Source organism: Mirounga leonina, unplaced genomic scaffold, assembly GCF_011800145.1.
Source record: "Mirounga leonina isolate KUSES-001 unplaced genomic scaffold, KU_Mleo_1.0 Mir_174, whole genome shotgun sequence".
NCBI lineage: Eukaryota > Metazoa > Chordata > Mammalia > Carnivora > Phocidae > Mirounga > Mirounga leonina.
In genome coordinates, this window is record NW_023270451.1 from 45,213,666 (window position 1) to 45,234,675 (window position 21,010).

Here is a 21,010-nt window from a genome sequence, read left to right on the forward strand (position 1 = left end):
ATTATTCTCCGTATTACTTTATAGATGAAGAAATAGACTTGGCTCTGACATGTTGGATTTTCTCTAGCAAGTCCCCTATGGAGGAAAAAAGCTCTTCATTCTAATCAGAGCCAGAGAAAATGCTCCTGGCTTTATGATTCTTTAAATCCTCTCTTTCAAAACACTTGGAAGACCTGCAATGGGCCAGGTTGCACCAAATTCAAAGTAGAACCCATAGCAGAGGTTTGAAGCAGAGATTGCTGCAGGATCCCGGGCAGGGGCCTGGGGGATGGGGAGAGGCAGGTTCTGACAGGTGGAGATGTGGGCATGGAAGAGGTGCTATTTTGGCTGGGCAGTGAAGGTTAAGGAGGAGTTGATAAGTGGGAAATGGAAAAGGTGTTCAGGAAGAGAGAACAGCATGGACAGTGGGGACAAGGTGGGAAACTGTTTGGGAATGGCAGGTGGCCAGAGTGGAAGAAGATAGAGCTAGAAAGTTAGCCTGGGCAGGATTGTAAGCCAGATAAAAGAGCTGGAATTTTATCCTGTTAGCTGTCATAGGATGACCACATATTTCATCACCCAAATAGGTCACTTATGAGAACAAAAGGGCATGCTAACCAGATAAAATCACAGAAGACCCAACACAAGACTGCCCTGTTTCAGGCTAACAGGGACATCCAGTCACCCCAGCTTTGGAAAACCTGGAAGGCCTGACACTGTTCAGATTTGTGTATATCAGAGGGGATTCTGGCAGCAATGCATACTGGAAAGGAGAAGGGGTGTCTACAGTCAAGCAGATAGCTAGGAAGGCAGTGGGGATGGAGAGGAGAGATGTCTAGGAACAGGTTTTCTCAGAAATACAATGGACTGCACGCCTGGGTGGCTCAATCGGTTAAGCGTCTGCCTTAGGCTCAGGTCTATAGTTTATTCTATATAGTCAGCGTCCATCAGATACTCTTCTCTTGTTCCTCAAAATGTAGTCTGCAGACCAGCAGCATCAATATCACCTGGAAGTACATTAGAAAGAATCTTGGGGGCACTTGAGTGGCTCAGTTGGTTAAGTGGCAGACTTCTGATTTCCACAGGTGGTGATCTCAGGGTCCTGGGATCAAGCCCTGCGTCTGGGCTCTGTGCTCAGTGTGGTTCTGCTTCAGGACTCTCCCTTTCCCTCTGCCCTTCCCCTCACCCCCTGCTCGCTCTCTCTAAATAAATAAATCTTTAATAAAAAAGAAAGAAAGAAAGAAGGAACCTTGAACCCCACTCCAGACGTAAGGAATCAGAATCTGCATTATAACAAGATCCCCAGGTCCTGGTCTACACCAGTGGGTCTCAGCCTTGTCTGCATGCTGGACTCCCTGGGGAGCTTTAAAGAGTCCTGATGCCCAGTCTCCACCGACAGTGATTCTGTTTAATTGTCTGGGTGTGGTGTGAGTATTGGGCTTTTAAAGAGCTTCCCAGGGGATTCTGATGTGATGCTGGGTCTGAGAATCACTCCTTTAAGCAAATACAGCTGTTGGTTCCTTCCTTCACTCATTTCTCTTCTGTGCAACAGACCTTGCTAAACACAGGCACAGCTTGCTGGGGAGATGGGCAAACAGTTACAATATCGTAGAATAAGCACTATGAAAATCATTATTCCAGGGCCTGGAGAGATCCAGAAGAGGGCCCAGAGTCTAAGTGTGCATGAAGGAATCAAGGCAAAGTGCTCACAGGACAAATAGGAACTCTGGGATTTGTTGAAGGTAGCGGTGAGCTGGTGTGAGGATGAAGGAAGAATTCTGTTTACTATGAAAGTGAGATTTATAGAATTTTAAGCTATAGTAGATTATAGAGATCATTGAATGAATCCAGTGATTTTCTAACTTTTCTGACTATGGCTCAATTTAGGACAGACGTTTTATGTCTCAGCCCAAAATATATATATAAAGTTTCATGAAACAGTATTTACCTTCACTGTGTGTGATGCACTTTGATATTTTCTAGTCTTTCAATACACTTCTCTCTCATTAGACTATATATATATATATATATATATATATATATATATATATATATATATTTATATATTGGTCATGCCTAACTGAATTGGTCTCCTGCCCCACTAATGAGTTATAACCTACAGTTTGAAAGACCTGACTTAATCGCTTCAGTTTTTCCTTGAGCAAACAATGAGCCACAATACCTAGACAACTTAGCCTGGAAGAGTAAAGAAAAAATGTATTCAAATTCCAGTGTGAAGGACTAGTGTTAGAAACAAAGAAACCTTCTATATAGTATTGGTTGTTGGAGATTTCAGAAGGACTTGCCTTCCCTGGAAGTCCTACCCATTTTCTGGGACACAGCCCCTGGCAACCATCATTCTACTTTCTGTCTCTATGAATTTGGCTACTTTAGTTAACCTCATACAAGTGGAATCATACTGTATTTGTCTTTCTGCGACTGGCTTATTTCACTTAGTATAATGTTCTCACATTTCATTCTTGTTGTAGCATGTATCAGAATTTCTTTTCTTTTGAAGTCTGAATAATATTCCAGTGTACGTCTATACAATGTTAATATATCATCCATGGATGGACACAGGTTGCTTCCACCTTTTAACTATTGTGAATAATGGTGCTATGAACATGGGTATACAATATCTGTTTGAATCCCTGCTTTCAATTCTTTTGGGTATATACCCAGAGGTGGGGATTGCTGGGTCATATAGTAATTGTATGTTTAATTTTTCTAGGGATCACCATACTCTTTGAAGACATTTAGCTTTATACAGATTTTTGGAAAAGCAACTACGGCATTGTCCTAATTTTTCTTATACCACTATGAATATTTCATCACAGACAGGCTTTGGTCTGTAGATCAATGCCTAGAATTACTGCTCCAACCCATACAAATTTCTTCCTGCTCTAACAGGTACAAATTGATACTCTGGATTCTTTATATTTTGTCTGACAAATTATTTTAAATCATAAAATATCCATTAAGGGGGCGCCTGGGTGGCTCAGTTGGTTGATGTCTGACTTCAGCTCAGTCATGACCTTGGGGTCTTGGGATCAAGCTCCACTGGGCGGGGAGTCTGCTTGTCCCTCTCCATCTCCTTCTGCCCCTCCCACTGCTTATGCTCTCTCTCTCTCTCTCAAATAAATAAATAAATAAATAAATAAATAAATAAATAAATAAATAAAATCTTTTAAAAAAATATCCATTAAGTAGTTTGGAAAATTATACAAAAGCCATTAACTTGATTACACTAAACGTGAAAAACAAGACAATTTCTATTATTCAATTTATCAAGCCATCACCATTTCAAATTTGACTGTAAGTCACATTCATTCTCATACTGGTCATTGAAGGTAATAGACACTTGCTCTTCCCCTGCCTGATAATGAGTTTACAAAATCTTAAAGGAGATGGCCTGGCTTTCCAAAACTCCTATTTCTCTAAAGTCTGTGTGTATCTAAGTAAATTTTCTGTATGGTGGGGCTTTAAAAATTTTTTTAGGAGTGGTAGATTTTAAGTTCCTTGTGATCTACAGAGGAAACTCTTTTCTTACTGAAACTCATGAGTTATTATCAAATAATTTTAATTCAGTAGAAAAAATCCTACTGTATTAAAATGAAATCCTAATCATGGCTGTCATTCTCCTCATTAATACTGGTCTTGACAGTATTTTTCACTTCTTAACCCAATCATTGGTAGGGGATGGGAATGAAGAAATAACATTTATTAGTAGTATGCCATCTGTTAAAAAGATATACTGGAGAAACCAGATAGATGCACATCTGAACATTTAATGGAAATGTTATGTTTTACTGAAGGAATTCAAGACCTTTTCTAATTCCTCCCTAGAATTTCAGTGAATCACAATTTCAGTGTATTGCAAATTCTAAAAAGTAACAAATCATCTTTTCCAAACCTATGAACCTAGGAATCTGTTGTTTGCACAAGTCGTATCTGAGGTTCCTTCCTACTTACCTTTTCCTTTGTTCCTTGCCTCACGGAAGCAACTGAATTCTGGTAATGCTTTTTACCTCTCATATTTTTGACAGTCAAAACTGAATCAGAAGATGCCTCTGGATTTTTTTTTTTTTTGCCTTTTCTCTGCTAAATGTGTGTGTTTTAGTGCAGTACATTTTATTTCCCATCTGTATGATTTGCTTGAAGGTTGATACTGACATGTCATAAAAGAAAATACTCTATCGTGTATGAAAAAACACATGTTGTAAAATCTGATTATTTCATAATGTTTAGCTCTGTTTGTTTCAATGAGAAAGTTGTAAGAGTGTTTCGGACACTAGTGTGCTGGAGGTTAACATTTGTTCATCTGCCCTTAATGTGCATGAGCATGATATGCAAATGTATCTGCATCTAATCATTTGATTAGACCTGTTGAATCTTCTTCCATTCCCACTGTTACTGTTACTGATGCAGGGAAGCCTCTCATTATTTTGTTGTTGTTGTTGTTCTAGTAAAATGTACATAACAAAATTTATCATTTTGAGCATTTTTACGTGTAAAGCTCATTAAGTACATTCACGTTTGTTGTGCAAATCCCTCAGCATTTTTCACCTGGGTTATTACTGCACCAGCCTTCAAAATCCAGCCTTGCTTCTAATTTTGCCCCCATTAAGGAAAGAAATAGAAATCTTATCTCTGTTGACTTATTTTCACCATGTGCATCAGAGAACAATGGGAAAATGGAAGGAGCATTCTTTGCCGTTTCTTCTGTGCTTTCGGCTTCATAGTTGATGAAAACCAAATGCTTTAGACAAAGTTCTCAGGGCAAAGAAGAGCATACCTGCTCTACTTGTTCCGTCCCTGATGCAGGTTGTTTCTTGCTCAGGACATCACAGCCAAAGGAATTGTTCAGTGAACCTAGAAAATGTAAATGCTCTTAGAAACTCATTTTGGCATTAAAATGTCTAGCCACCAGAAGCACAGATAGCCGTTTTGAGGTAAAATCTTTAGCTTTACAATGTGTGGAAATAATCATTTCAAAAAATAAACAGCTAGAATTGTCAGGGGGCTAAACGTTGCACCCGTGCACATAAGTGTAAGGAAGCCCAACCTGCCTTAGTAACCCCACCCCCACCCCAGGCAGCTGGAATCCCCTGGTCCACACTGGGTGTTGAGCCCTGGGGGTGGCGTGGGGGGGGGGGGTGACGCACCTCAGAAATGAGGAGCCCATTGATGCAAACTGCTTCAGGTTTCAAGCCTTTGGCAGTGCAGTTTTGTATCACTAGATGTCAGTGTGGACTTTCCCAGCTGCCACCTTCTTTCCTCTGCGGGAGATGGACGGGACCTCACCCAGGGGCCTTCCGCAAATCCTGGCAAACAAGGGCCTCTCTTCAGAACCCTAGTTTCACCAAAGATATCGGCTACTTGCATCTTTTAAAACACAAAAACCCCGAATCCAAGGCTGCTCTTTTTAATACCGTGACCTTCTAATCTCAATGCTTGCATTTAGGCGGCGGTCGGCGAGGCCGTTTTGAGGCGGGTAATGGGAAGTCAGGGCTGTGTGCCACATAGGGTCATTGAAAAGCAGCATGCTGGGGCGCCTGGGTGGCTCTAGTCAGTTAAGCGGCCGACTCTTGGTTTTCGGCTCAGGTCATGATCTCAGGGTCGTGATCTCAGGGTCGTGAGATCGGGCCCGGCGTCAGGCTCCCAGTTCACTCCTGAGTGCGCTTGTCCCTCTCCTGCCGCTTCTCCTACCCACCCCCCCATAAATAAAAATAAAATCTTAAAAAAAAAAAAAAAACACCAATAAAATAAATAAAAGCAGCATGCTACCACAGATACCTGTAGTGCCCGGCCCCGGGAGACCACAACAGTCTATGCCACCATGGCTAAGAGCAGGCAGGGAGCCAAGGGAAAAATTTGTATGATTAGCCACATAAGGATTTAAGGATTTCAGGGTCACGTTTATTCGATTTTTTTCTGGTTTTGAGGCAGCTTGTAGTCAGGGGGCTTCTGAAATCTTAAAGAAGAGTCATTGTATCAGGTTCCTTGTGCAGCCTTCGCAAATTGCCACAAGCTCGGTTGCCTGCAACAACGCAAATCTTTTCTCTTACAGCTCTAGATAGAGGTCGGAAATCTAGATAGAGGTCGGAAATCTCTTACAGTTCTAGATAGAGGTCTAACCGGGCTTAAATCAAGGTGTCAGCAGGCCTGCGCTCCCCTTGGGAGCTCTTGGAGAGGATCCATTTCCTTGCCTTTTCCCGGTTCTAGAAGCCACTGGCATTCCTTGGCTTGCAGCCCCTTTCTGTCTTCAAAGGCAACAATGGCCAATCAGGTTCTCCTACTGTATCCACCTCCTCCACCTCTGCCTCTCCTCCTTCCTCTTTCACTTATAAGTAATTACATCGGGCCCACCCACATAATCCAGGACAGTCTCCCTATCTCAGGCTCCTTCATTTATTTACACCTGCAAAGTCCCTCTTGCCATGTAAGGTAACGTACCCACAGGCTCCAGGGAGGAGGGCATGGACATCTTTAGGTGGGCATGTTTCTGCCTAACATAGTCATCTTTTTAAAAATAATATACAATGAGGGCGCCTGGGTGGCTCAGTCGTTAAGCGTCTGCCTTCGGCTCAGGTCATGATCCCAGAGTCCTGGGATCGAGTCCCACATCGGGCTCCCTGCTCGGTGGGAAGCCTGCTTCCCCCTCTCCCACTCCCCCTGCTTGTGTTCCTGCTCTCGCTCTCTCTCTCTCTGTCAAAAAAAAAATATATATATATATACGATGCAATGTTTGAGGTGATGGACTTTTTAATAGCCTAATTTAGTGTAATAGGAAACTGCTGTTTGTATGGTAGACTGTGTTGGAAAATAACAAGCCCTAAATTTCCTTTGCTCATGGAATGTTAACAATGAAGAAAAATAAATTTGCCACACCCAGCATTAATATTTGGTCACTCTCCAGTCTGACTGCAAAGCACCAGCTCTGCTGCCCCTGGTGACCCCCCACTTTCAGGCTGTCTCTCCTGAGAATGGCACCCAGTTAGCAGGGAGGGCAGGAGACAGGGCTCCAGCACTGACAAGCATTGTGCAAGATGAAATCCAGGATTCTGAGAAACCTGACTAAAATAACCCATTTATACCCCCAGGCAAATTCCACATAGGATTGGGTGTCTAAAGCCAACAGAGCTTAACCCCATGCCTTGCCACAACCTCAAGGCTGGTTTCGTTCTGCCTTGCAAAGCTGACTTGTGCTCCCTACTTCTCAAGCTTGATTTTTCCCCCATATTTCCCACCTAGTGCTACCAGGGACCAGAAAGCTTCACTGTCATCCTGACTGTTCCTTCTCAGTCATGCACAACATCCATTGGTCTGCAAGACTGGTGGAGGCTAGTCTCTTAATAGCTTTTGAATCTGCCCTACATCAGCCTCTTAATCAGTCTTCTATGGTACTGTTTTCCTCCCCCCTACCAATAAATCCTCCAAAATACTTCCTGAGTTATCTTTCTAAACTGTAAATACAATCATGCTACTTCCCTGTTTGTGAGGTGGTTCCCTTTTGCCTTCTGGAATCATTCCAACCTCTTAGCCCAGCATACCAAGCCTGTTAGACTCTAACAGAGTCTGCTTCAACCTACTTTTCCAGGTTATTAGCTCACCTCATGGCCTCCTACTCTTCATTCCAGCTCTAATGAACTGCTTGCAGTGCTTCTGATGCTCAAAGCTCTCCCCTGCTTCATGCTCCCTCAGCCTAGAATGCCTGTGGCTGCGTAAGCCAACTGTCTCTCTCTCAAGACTCAGCTCAGTACCACTTCTGGGAATGCATCCTTGTCCTTCACCCAAACCCCATCCCAGCACTCAGCTCCAGCATGCATTTACCACACTGCACTCGAATCATCTCATTATTTATATCTGTGTCCCCTGACTATAAGCTGTAAGGTTTCTGGAGGCAGGGACACTGTTTGGTTTAACTTTTGCATCCCTAGTGCTAAACACAAGAACCAGCACATTACTGATGTCCAGTCACTTTTGGTTTAAGGAATGAAGACATCTCCAGTATGGGTCCCAAGGTATCCTGATGTCTCCAGGCACTAGGGACGACCCAGCTCAGGCTATGTTCTAATGCCTACCCAGGTTAGACCTGTATCCCTAGAGGACTGCCAGAGAGCCCGTCTGGCTTCTGGGAAATAGAGGGTGGGGCAGGCTGAACAGTAGCTCTTGTTGCTATGGTTTTCACTTGTTGCCCAGGAAAGTTAGACCTGCAATTATGAGCTTCCATTCCCAACCTGGCCTAACCTGGGAACGTATGTCAATCGGTAGCAACTCCAGGGGAACTGGCCACCCAGGGCATGGACTGCCCCGGCCAAAGAGTGTAGAAGACAGCAAATGTGATACACACAAACTTGGTAACGACTATGGTAACGACAGCCTGTTAAGTGGGTAGTAATTCAGGACATGCGCTATCACTGCTGTCCCTGGCGATCCCCAGCAGTTACTGAATGTCTTCTGTGTGCAGATTGTCTGGAAGCTCTACAAGCAGGCACTGTAGAGAATTAAGAATAAAACAGAAACAGAGTTTCCGTACTTGGGATCCTTATGCAATCTGGGCCCAAAATAAGGAGCTTGCCTTTACTGGGGCTTTGGCTACCTTTGGTGGGAGGAGGTGGTAAAGGAAAATGTCTTATAAGACTTCTTAATCATTCATGGATAACCATAGTGATTTAGAGCAGTGGTAGGAAGCAGGGCAGGGATGAGAGTGCATATGCATTGGAGGCGGAGCCGCATGCAGTATGTAGCAGAGAGCTATTTTTTTCTCCAAGCTATTCTTCACTTCAGTAGGCCGGGAAAATTCCCTTGGTACTGACCCCATGTCACACCTTGCCACTCAATGTTATATCGTTTCAACAGTAGATCCTAATAAAGATCAGGGATTCCTTTTAAAACACTATGTATGGAATCTGAGCGATTTCTTCATAATGGGAGAAAAGCAGCATGGGTTGTGGTTGTTTTGTATTAAGGGTTTTAAAATAAGGGCTTTTAACGATTTTTTTTTTAATATCATTTGCAAGCCAAAGTAGATTGAGAGTAGAGCATAATATAAATATTTAAGCTCTGATTACTACTCTATGCCATTTTGATAAGGAAGAATTAAGTTATTTTTAGATAATAAAAATAGGTGCGGACATTGTGTCTCAAGCTGTATTTAGAAAGGAAAATGATTCAGAATCTATGTTTAACATAGCTTAGGAATCTGGTCACCGATTGATTAACATGAAATGCTTTTACAACACATTTGGATCTAATCAGAACCTCAAAGTCTCCTTAGTGAAAGTGGAATTTAACTGCCCTCTAGAATCAAAAGATATTTTTTTTTAAAAAAAAGAAGAAGAAGCTTTAAGTATTAGAGATTTCAAATAGCTAATCCCTGGTCTCTCAATGACAACTTCTTTTCAAATTTCATAGAGATATATATGCATGTACAACCATCCAGCCCATGGTAGAAAGATGTAGGTCTGTCATCATGACATGTCATAGTGTCAAGATCAGTGATGTACATACTTATTAGTAAATTACTACTAAACAGTTATTACCATTAAGCCTTAAGTGTCAATAATGCATTAAAATTATGCGAAGTAGTAAAATCAATTCCAGTGAGTATTAGCATACATTAGAATATCTCAACCTGCTAGAGATCGTATGCAAATTAGTACAACCTACTAGAGATAATGACAGTGAGATAAAAATTCGTGTATCTATTAACACATTCCAAAGTATTTTCAAATAGACTGAGTCATTTGAGACTCACAACTCCTCTGTGAGACTGGTCTTATGATCCTCTGCATTTTACAGAGGAAACAGGTTTAGCCAGGTTAAGTAGTTTGCCCTAAATCCCACAGCTAGCGCTAGACAGAGCCAGGGTCTAACCCTGGCCTGAGCTCACCCACTTCATGGCATGTGCTTATAATCTGGTAACAATTGGCTCCATCCTTTGTAAGATAGGCATCGTCGATTAAAAGATCAATAAGAGTAAAGGGAAGAAAGAATTTGGCTGACTCGTGATGGAAAAGTAAAAGCGTGTTAAAGGCATTATATAAATTATGGACGTTCTCTGAAAAATTACCCAACAATGTGATCCCTAAATATTTCTCTAAACTAACTTTAGTTTTAGAATGTAAGATACAAGTTTCTAATCACCACTAAAATCCTAAACAGTGTTTTCTGCAGGACATATTAAGATAAATTTGGGGGGTACCTTGCTTAGTTGGTTAAGCGTCTGACTTCAGGTCATGATCTCAGGGTCCTGGGATCGAGCCTACCGCAGGCTCCCCACTCAGTGGGGAGTCTGCTTCTCTCTCTCCCTCTGCCCTCCTCCTGCTTGTGCTCTGTTTGTCTCTCAAATAAATAAATAAAATCTTTTTTTTAAAAAGGTAAATTTTAGATGGTCCATTTATTTCTTTAAAGAAATGATATATACTAAGAGGAAAAAGGCCTATTTAAAGATAGGTGATTATATAGATAGTCCTATAGTTTGGTAAAGAGACTGGGTAGTGTATAACACTAAAAAAACGTGTGTGGGGGGGGGCAAAACCACGGCCATCTTTTACATACTATGAGAGGAAACATGGGATGGCAGAGACTTTAACAAAAAGTGCAGGTCTGGTGCTGGCTGCAGGAGAGCCCTATTGGGAGGCTGTGGGCTGTACTGAGAGGATGAATGAGTGGCAGGCCTTCTGCCCTGCCACCTTTAAAAAGAGTGGGCAAGACAGGGGCACCTAGGGCGCCTGGGTGGCTCAGTTGGTTAAGCGACTGCCTTCGGCTCAGGTCATGATCCTGGAGTCCCAGGATCGAGTCCCGCATCGGGCTCCCTGCTGGGCAGGGAGTCTGCTTCTCCCGCTCCCACTCCCCGTTTGTGTTCCCTCTCTCGCTGTGTCTTTCTCTGTCAAATAAAAAAAAAAAGACAGGGGCACCTGGCTGGCTCAGTTGGTGGAGCATGCAACTCTTGATTTTGGGGTTGTGAGTTTCAAGCCCCACCTTGGGTGTATAATTTACTTACTAAAAAAGTAAAAGAGTGGACAAGACATTTGCAGCAACCTGGATGGAGCTAGAGAGTATAACGCTAAGTGAAAAAAGTCAGAGAAAGACAAATACCATATGATTTCATTCATATGTGGGAATTTAAGCAGCAAAACAAATGAGCAAAGGAAAAAAAAGAGAGAGAGAGAGAGAGTCAAAGAGAGAGAGAGAGAGATGAGCCAGGAAACAGACTCTTAACTATAGAGAACAAGCTGATGGTCACCGGAGGGGAGGTGGGCAGGGGATGGGTGAAATAGGTGATGGGGATTAAGGAGGGCACTTGTCCTGATGAGCACTGAGTAATATACGGAATTATGGAATCACTATGTTGTACACCTGAAACTAACACAACACTGTATGTTAACTATATGGGAATTAAAATTTTAAAGAAGTTTTAATTAATTAAAATTAATCAATTAAAATAAAAGAGTGGGCTAGAGAGGGAAGAGAAGCACACAAAAGAGTAAGTGCCAAAGAGAAGAGACTCACTTCAACTGAAATCCAAACTGGGTAACAGCAAACCCATCAGTCAAGTTTTTTTTGTCTTTTTTTTTTTTTTAAGATTTTTATTTTTCTAAGTAATCTCTATACCACATGCTCTACCAACTATACCACATGCTCTGCTAGGTGCCCCATCAGTCAGGTATTTTTACTGACAAGCCTACAACCAGCTTCTCTGCTCCAGTGTGGGTTTCCGGCCACCCATGTTGTCCACGTGCAGTGCTTTAATAATTCAAGCTAATTTCAAACCCCAAAAGTCATGGGTCAAACTATCACCATTTAATCATGGGAGGAAGAAGAAAAATAGAGCATATGAAAAAGCTTAAAAGATTAGGAATTTTAAAGAGCTGGGGCTCTGTTACTTAAGAGTCATGAGGAGATGAAAAAGAATAGTTCTGATTATGCAGAGGAAAGCATCATGTAGACCAGTGCTTCTCCAGGTACAGTCTGAGGTCTTGTGGTACCAGTGTCGCTGGGCTGCTTGTGAGAACGCAAATGTTCAAGGCCCAACCCTGATCTAGGGAATGAGAATCATGGAGGGTGGGGCCTGGTCGTCTGCTTTTACAAGATCTCCAGGTGATTCTTCAGTGCACTAAAGCTTGCAAAGCACGGATTGAGACCATCGTTAGTCAAACTGCAGATTACAACCCATTGGTGGGTTGTAAAATCAATTTTGTAGGCAGTGACCAGCATTTTACAAAAGTGAAATGGAATACAATAGAAAATGGAGTGCATCCCATGTTGCATGGGTATGAGCTCATAAAACTTGTTTCAGTTCTAGATATGTATGTACACCCAAGTGTACTGATCTAAGTGAAGCAGCACTTTTAATTTTTGAAGAACTGGTAGGGTATAATAAGAGACAAATTTGATATGAAGCCAGAACTGTTTGATGATAAAACACACTGACAGCTTAATGTGGATTCCCGTTTTGAGAAAGAGTGAGGGGGGAAGGAAGAGGGCCAAGGAAAGAACATAGCAAGCGAAGGTTTTCTAACTCCAGAATCCTCGTGGGGAAAGAATCAAAAAGGCCTACCCAGAGAGAAATGGAGGTGGGGGCATATACCACAGAGGAGATGTCAAGGAGGGTAAGTATAAGGTCATGTGTGACCTTCAAGAAACAATCATGTATTGAAGAATATTCACAGATCATTTATTGTCCATCAGAGGTGCTAGGCACTGTGTTAGGTGTGGGAGGTATAGAATAGATATGAGGCCTCTCACAGACCACACTGTTTAGTGACAAGCAAGCAAGATCAACAGCATGATCAGTGCTGTGAAGGGAAGCATTAATATATAGCATGTAGTGGGAATACTGAAGTCAGTCTGTGATGATGTGGTTGCAGTGGGGTCACAGGGGACATCCATATGGAGAGGGCACTTAATCAAAATGATGATCACATCTTAACATGGTATTTTTTTTAAACTAACCAGTGATTCTCTAGATCAGTGTTTCTCAAACATTAATGTGCATCAGAACCTTTTAGAGTGCTTATTCAAGCACTTTTTGATTCAGTAGGCCTGGGGTGGGGGGTCTGACAATCTGCCTTTCTGACAAGTTCCCCGGCAACACAGATACTGTTAATCTGGAGACTGTTCTTCAAGGATCACTGATCTACATGACTAAATTAAGAGTTCTGTTAGATGGTATTTCTAGAAACACAATTTAAAGTAGATAGGATTTAGTTGATCTGCATGCACACAAAAAATTAGTTTTTCTTTACTACATTTTGATGTCTTAATAACAGTAACTATCATGAGAAATTTTTCATTTAACTTAACTTTTATTGTATAAAGTTTTACTAAGATTTAATATTTAGCTTAGATATTTGCCAGTCAGGCAACTGTTCTTGTGTGTGTGGCAAAGACATGCCTGCTATGTGCTTGACAAAATTATTTCTTTTTTCCTGGGCACACACCTAAGACTGCACTTCCTGACCCCTTTGCAGTTGGGTTAAAACATGTGACTGATTTCTGCCAGCATGGATAGTGGGTAGGAGGGACGCAAACCCTTCCAGGCTTGGCTGAAACGTCTTTCAATATCTGCCTTTTTTCTTTGGCCAGCCAGGTACACAGGATTCAGAGAAGGGCTCTGTGAGGAGTCTGGGGGCCTGCTTAGCCACTGCGTAAGAGCCTGGGTCCCTGAGCCACCACTTGAAGAGAAACCCAAGATTGCCACTCAGGTGGGGAACCGTCTGAAGAGAGATGAGAGGGCAGACCAGGTGAGCTCACAATGTGCTTTCTGGGCATTATGATCCTCAAGTTTAGCGGTTTAATTCTGCTCTGTAGCTTAGCCTGTCCTGACTAATGTTCTGCCTGGCATGACGAACACAAAAAACATACTTATGAGCTTCATAATCTGCTTCAATTTCCATTCTCTTATGTCCAACATTCAGCCTGTAAATGACTTTCTAGCCACTCATTTATTCAACAAATACTTACCTAGAGGCTACTGCGTGCCAAGCACTGCTGATGGTGAGCAAAAAACCCACATGCCTTCCATGCTCTCAGGGAATTTAGTCTTGTGAGGAAGGGACATAAATCAAACAATTGTTCAGACATATGTAAAATTCCAGCTGTTGTGGATGATGTGAATGTTAGAAACCTGGTGCTATCAGGGGATTTTTTTTTTTCCTAGTTAGGAATAAATGTTGAGTGCTTTCAGGTGTAATTACCATCTGAGTAAAAATGATTTAAAAATAAACCTAAGTTTGGATGTGATGAAGCAAAATATAATTAAATCTGAATACGACTAAGAGTCATACAGTTTTATCATTAAATCTTTTCATTTAATAGTTTTAACTACTGAATGGCATTTGCTCCATATTATAGTCACCTAAACTTTTAAAATGCATATATAATGATGAATGTGAAATCCTTTAACTTACCAGTTGTTAGCTCCTCAGAGACTTGCAGAAGTCCTTTACTCCTTTTTTAAATCATAGTGTGTTACTTTTCTATATTCCTGCTGAACCAGAGTTTTACACCAAAGGCCTCATTCAATAAAAGTTCAATCAGATCAAATCACTGAATACCTTCTTGAATTAGAACTTGTCATTCTGGTTACCACTTTAGCCTTTCAAATTTTTCTCTGCTTACCAAGTAACCAATGGTTTCAGTAAGCTGTACACAGGATGAAATAATTTTAGATTTCCATTGAGTAGCTTTATTTTTCCATTTCCCTATATATATATATGCACACACTGATACATATATATTGATAAATATATGCATACATTCACATCTTCAGATGCTTTATATATTCTTCACTTTTGTTTGAAAACTTAATTTTCATACTTGAATGATGAAAATCTTTACATAAATGACATTACAAATGTGGAAAAAAGATAAGGTATTTATTTTTGCAGTTCGTACAAAAATACCAGTTGCTATTATTTTCACATAGTGGACACTTCAGGAATTTTCAAAATGGATATCCAGACCATGCTCTGCCACCAAGATACTACATCACAGTTAGAAATGAACTGAGGAGAATTTTGCTAAATTCCACTTTAGAGAAATTACAGGCTTTTGTTATTATTTTTAAAGTTTATTTATTTAAGTGGGGCTTGAACTCACCAACCAAGAGATCGAGTCTCCGGCTCTAGTGACTGAGCCAGCCAGGTGCCCCTAGAGAAACTGCAGGATTTTAAAGCTGTCAGTGCCCTAGGGATTTAATACAAACATCCCAGATCAGGAAACTAAAGTCCAAAAAGGTAAAGTTTGCTCACTACACGTAGTTTACTTCTGATCCCTGACCTAGACCCCAGATCTTCTAAGTCAGACGCAGCTTTCTCTGCACCACGGTTTTTGCCTTACAACTGAAGGTCAGGCTGGATTATCTTTAGTTCTTCCAACTGCGCTTCCTCCGCGGTCAGTTTTATGGGGTAAATCTAATTAAGATGGAGTTGACTTCTGCCTTCTTGGTTATTTCTTATGTTTTTGCGGTTCTTAGTCTTTTATCATCAACATTGCTGAGCTTCTGTTTTATTTAAAAGACACACTCTGAGTAAAACCAGCGAGGAGGTTAACACCCACCCAAACTGGAGGCTCAGGACACAGCCATTCCCAGCCCTAGCTGGGAAAACGTGAAGTTTGGAGACGCGGTCTAATCCAGGGTCCCAGGGCCACGTGCGAGAGGAGAGGCCGCCTTCTGGTTGGCGCCCCGAGGGGCTCCGTCCCTCCAATCCGCTTAGGCCCCGCGGTGGAGGAGGGGGCGCGTCCAGGAGGAGGGGGCGTGGCCAACGACCTGTCCATCACCGAGTCCACGGGTGGCGGCACCTACCACACCGCTGTACCTTGGCGAGGCGGGGCCGGGGCGGGAAGGCCGCGGCCGGGGGAGGCGGGGCCGGGCCGGCGGAAGCCAATCCGCCGGGCGGCGCGAGGGGGCGGGGGTGGGGCAACCAACCGCCTGCGACCCAAACACCCAAGTCCGGGTGCACTTTGGAGCGGTGCTGCTCCTCGGCCTTCCGGTGCGAGGGCCGGAGAACCTCCTCCCCTACTGGGCACCCCCACCTTCGTGGCCCAGAACCTCCCCCCCGCCCCTCCTTCGCAGGGGGGAGTGGGGCGACGGTTGCCGGGAAGCGCGCGCCGCCCCTCCCTCCCTTCATCCCCTCCTCCATCCTCCCCTCACGCGCCACCCGTTTTTCCACTTTCTCCGTTAATAACAGCTGGGTGGCTGGGGGAGGAGGGAAGGTGGCCCCGGCGGAGTCTGGGCGGGTGCCTCCCACTCACCCACGAGCCGCCGTGTGAGCCGGAGGATGGCGGCGGTAGCTGCGGCCGCCCGGGAGGAGGCGGTACCGAGGCCCGGGGCGCAGAGAGCGGCGACGACGGCAGAGAGCGGCAGCGACCCGTCGCGGCGCACTAGAACCGAAACCAGCGGCAGCCGCACAACCACCTGAGCCGCCCCTCCCGCCGGAGCTGGCGAGTGGCGTCCGCCGCCGCCCGACCTCCTTCCTCTCCTCTCCTCGTTTCCCGCGACCTCCCGCAGGCCGCCGGTCTCGCCCGCCGCCCCCAACACAAGAGCGCGCCGGGCGCCGACCGCCCTTAGGGGCGCCGAGCGGCGGCCCTGGACGTGCGGGCTTCTCCTTGCGCCGGCCGCGGCGCCTCGGCCCTGCCCGCTCGCTCCTGCGCTCGCTCCCGCCCTCCCGGCGCTCGGGGCGCCGCGCGCGGGCCCGGCCCGGGGCAGGGCGGCCATGGGCGCCAAGCAGAGCGGCCCGGCCGCTGCTAACGGCCGCACCCGCGCCTACTCGGGCTCGGATCTACCTTCCAGCAGCAGCGGAGGGACCAATGGGACCGCGGGCGGCGGCGGCGGCACCGGGGCGCGGGCCGCGGCCGCGGGGAGGTTTCCGGCTCAGGTGCCCGGCGCGCACCAGCCCAGCGCCTCCGGCGGCGCCGCGGCGGCCTCGGCGGCCCCGCGCAGTCGCTCGCTCGGCGGGGCCGTGGGGAGCGTGGCGTCGGCGGCCCGCGCGGCGCAGTCCTCCTTCAGCATCCCCAACAGCAGCAGCGGCCCGTACGGCTCGCAGGACTCGGTGCACAGCAGCCCCGAGGACGGCGGCGGCAGCAGAGACCGGCCGGCGGGCGGGGGCTCCGGCGGGCCGCGCCTGGTGATCGGCTCCTTACCAGCGCACCTCTCGCCGCACATGTTTGGAGGTACGGCTCCCTCCCCTCCGCTCCCCGGCGCCCCGGTTCCCTGCCTCTCGCGAGCCGCACGTGCGCCACGGCCGCGCTGGGGTTTATCCTTCTCCTTTTCTCCTTCAGCCTGAGCGCCGCGGCTTTGCCGCGCGGCCCGGCCGGCTCGCCCCTCTGGGGAGGAAAGCCGCCACTTAACCCCGGCCGCGCCGCTCCCGCCTCTCCCTGGGCTTTGGTTTTTAGACGCCGGGGGTACCCCCCGCCTCACAGTGGGGGCCCAGTAGAGGAAGCCCTTGTTTTCCCCTTGGGGTGAATGGAGCGAAGATTGTGTCTGAAACAAACCGATGCAACAGCCCTCGTGCTTGTGGCTTTTGGTGTCAGGAAGTCAGGAGACCGGTGGCCAAACGTAGTTCTAACTGGGGACTCAAGTGGTGAGCGTTTTTTAAAGGCCAAGAGTCCGAGGGTCTCAAAGGAACATATGAGTATTTGAAAAAGGAGGGAGTTATTTCGGTGGGGCTGTTAATATAAAACTGTAATCCTTAAGTCTATGTAAACAGCCCCACCTACTGCATACAGTTTAACTGGTTGAATGTGTGACGGAAAATGTATTTTTGACCCCAGTGAACTGCTACTTTAGAAAAATGATTGATGTGAGCCCCTCTTAATTTGGACAGGGCATTTTAAAAATTGAAAGCAGTTTCTTATGGGAACTCTGCCGAAAAGACGCAGTAAAAGCATAGGGGCTTTTGAAAAGCAGTGTTGACTACGAGTTCAGGAAAAGTCACTTGTGATAAGTGGAAATTTTTAATAGCAATATGATGTGCTTTTATGTAGAAACAGGAAGGGTGCACTTGATCTGAGGAAACGGAATTTGGCCTCTTCAGTTATGTTCAGTAGTGATTTACTTTACCTCAAAACGGTTAATATCCTAAACGAATCAAGACACCTCTTCCTTGACAGTCCATGAGAAGAAATTGGAAGTTTAATCTGGTTAGAGAGGCCGACTTATAGAAGATAAACATTCCCATGTCACTGCATTGTGATATTACATAAATGCACAAGTGAGCACAGCTGAAACTGAGGAAACCATTCCCTCCATTTTTGTGGCCCTTTTTTTTTCATGTTTATATATGCGAGAAATTGGAGTTGGTGAAGTGGAATGTTCAGTAATGTAATTGATCTGTTCTAATATTCTGTACTATCAATATTCATGTTAGCATATTGAGAATGGGAATGTCATGTTTAGTTTTTTTCATGTTTTTAATGCTGCTTTGCACATTCAGTATAGAACAACTCTTAACTACTTTAGTTATAATTTTGCTACGGAAATAGCAATATTGGTATTTACTAAAATTGGGCCACTAAAAAAAAACTTTCATTTTTGAGAAAAAGAAATAGTGCTTTCCTTACTGTGATTTGATCATAATTAACACAGTGGAAGGTTAGTTTGATCTTAATTAACACAGCTGTAGCCACTACACTGAGGAATAACGAAAGACAGTTTTTTTTTTTTTTTTGAGATTATTTATTTGACAGAGAAAGAGACAGTGAGAGAGGGAACACAAACAGGGAGAGTGGGAGAGGGAGAAGCAGGCTTCCCGCAGAGCAGGGAGCCAGACACGGGGCTCGATCCCAGGACCCCGGGATCATGACCTGAGCTGAAGGCAGACGCTTAACGACTGAGCCACCCAGGCGCCCCCATGAAAGACACTTTCTTGAGAATGGGAGATTAGTGCAAGAATAAAGGATAAGCTGGTTTTTAAAAATATCTTTTTAAAGTGAAAATTTGCATTTAGCAGTTGTCAAAAGATATATTTAAAAGTTCGCTAAAGGAGTAAGAAGAAGCTTGTCAAATTAGTATCTTATTTCAAATATACTAATTACTTAAAGGGCTAATAATTTCCTTTAACAAAGAGTTAGTATATCTGTATGGGTTTATTTTCTGAAAATAAATACCTTCCATTCAGAGCAGGGGGCAAATAGTTGACACTTAGGTTTTTAATTCATAGTAAATTAGCAAATGACAAAGACCTGGTTCATAAAATAGAAGCAAAGCAAATTTATCTTTTTTTTTACTTAAGTTCCTAGTTCTGTGCGCTTAGTTCTTTTTGTACTTTCAGGGTTAGGATGATTGGGGCCTAATAGCACAGTGATACTGTGGAACTTGGGGCAGCCTTTCTTAACCAGGTCTCTGCAGAGAATAGAGCCCTAATGTCCTAAGGCAGCTATTGTAGGCCAACTGATTAACTTTTTTCTCCTATGCTCTTAGAATGATTCTAGTTATGTATCATTTTTCTGAAATTTGAGAAAACAGTCAAATAGTCTGTGTTTGGTAGTTCAGATAAAAAACTGGAGAGAGCGGGAAAGGGGATCAGAGAAATTACTTGTTCCCATTATATGATAGGAACAAATCAATACGCCAGTACCTTAAATCCTAGTTGACACAGGGAGATGGAGTACACTTAACGTAAAAACACATTTTTCTACTGGCATTTGCTTTACTGAGATTTTTACTTCTGTTTCAGTGGGTAGGTTTATCAGGGGAACTTAATAGAAGCATATTTCTCCTCATCCTGAGATTTAGGAAGCCAGACGATGAATCTTACTTTATATTTATTTTCAGATGATGAATCTTACTGTAAAAAATTACACTTGATTATACTTTGCATTGATTTAATTTCTTTGTATTATAGTATTAATGTCTTCAGTTACAAACTGTATAAATGTTTGGGCATATATGAAGTAATTCCCTCTGAAAATTGAGAAAAGGAATTATTTTTGAATTAGTGGGAAGTTTTGCTGTAATTTTGTAAAACTTTGATATTTGTTACTATTTTGTAATAAGAAAATATGGTACTAATAAGATGCAAAATTGTCATTCTCTTTTGGGCTGTCATGTAATTTATAAAAAACCTAAACAATATACCACTTCTTTCTTTTTTTTAAATAGTAGTCTAGCAAATTGAATTGTTAGTAGTTTCATCATAATGAATTACCAAATTGAATGAGGTTTTCTGTGTCAGTTTTATGTTTTGAGTATGTATTTTAGCTGAATACATTCTTATTCAGTTCTCTCTGGAGAGAACCAGAAGAGAGGTGCTTAATCCAGAATATTTTAGTTTACAGAAATTTCCTAGAACTGAATGGTTTTTCTTCTTTTTTTTACTTCTTTTGGACTGCTGAGTCTAATACTATTAAAGTGAACAGAAGCCTTCTCTTGTCTATCACCTTTGTTTTAAAACAGACCTTTAGTGATATATATAGGCTGATATTTAAAAGCCTTGGTGGTATTTTAGGATTTTTTTTGGCTTTATTTTATGTGTACATTTTTTCCACTACCAAGTTGCTAATGTTCATAAAATCGGTTATTATGGGTGGTAGAATAGTCTTTAGTGATCCAGCAAGGATAGGGAAGGTATTTGAAAAAGGACTATAAAATATACCAGTGAATGGAGATTATTTCTGGAAATATAGTGTGGGCTTCCCTTATAACCTGTCCATGAGTCTAGAAGTGAAAATGTAAAATGAGTTAATCTAGACAGTTAACTGGTGGTACTCAGTTGCTTTCGTTCTTCTCCTAATTGGCTTGAGTTTGTTTGGGTCTGTTGTGTCCTTGAGGGTTTCAGTAGTCTGACTCCAATTCAGGCGCCTTGTGTTACTTAGGAAACACATTCCTTATGTTGAAGGAGTGTGGGTTATCTCTTAAAATGGAATATGTTAAATGAAATCTGTATTTCTAGACAGATTTATTTCTCCTAATTTTCAAGAAAGGTGCAGGTTTTTAAGGTAGTGAATTATCTCCATTAATTGTTACTGAATCATTCTCAGTCATCCCTTCTTACCAGTATCTAGTGCCAAAATATTTGAATTT

The 21,010-nt window shown here is 43.4% G+C and overlaps 1 protein-coding gene across 1 annotated transcript in view; it reads left to right on the forward strand.

Annotated features, from left to right (window-relative positions):
* The first annotated feature begins 15,966 nt into the window (after positions 1-15,966).
* The window catches only part of ZNRF2 (zinc and ring finger 2), a 91,581-nt gene continuing 86,537 nt past the window's right edge, over positions 15,967-21,010 (forward strand). The window contains exon 1 of the mRNA XM_035020831.1: positions 15,967-17,160. Coding sequence (XP_034876722.1) covers positions 16,704-17,160 — 457 coding nt within the window. The 5' untranslated portion in view covers positions 15,967-16,703. The remainder of the gene's footprint in view (positions 17,161-21,010) is intronic.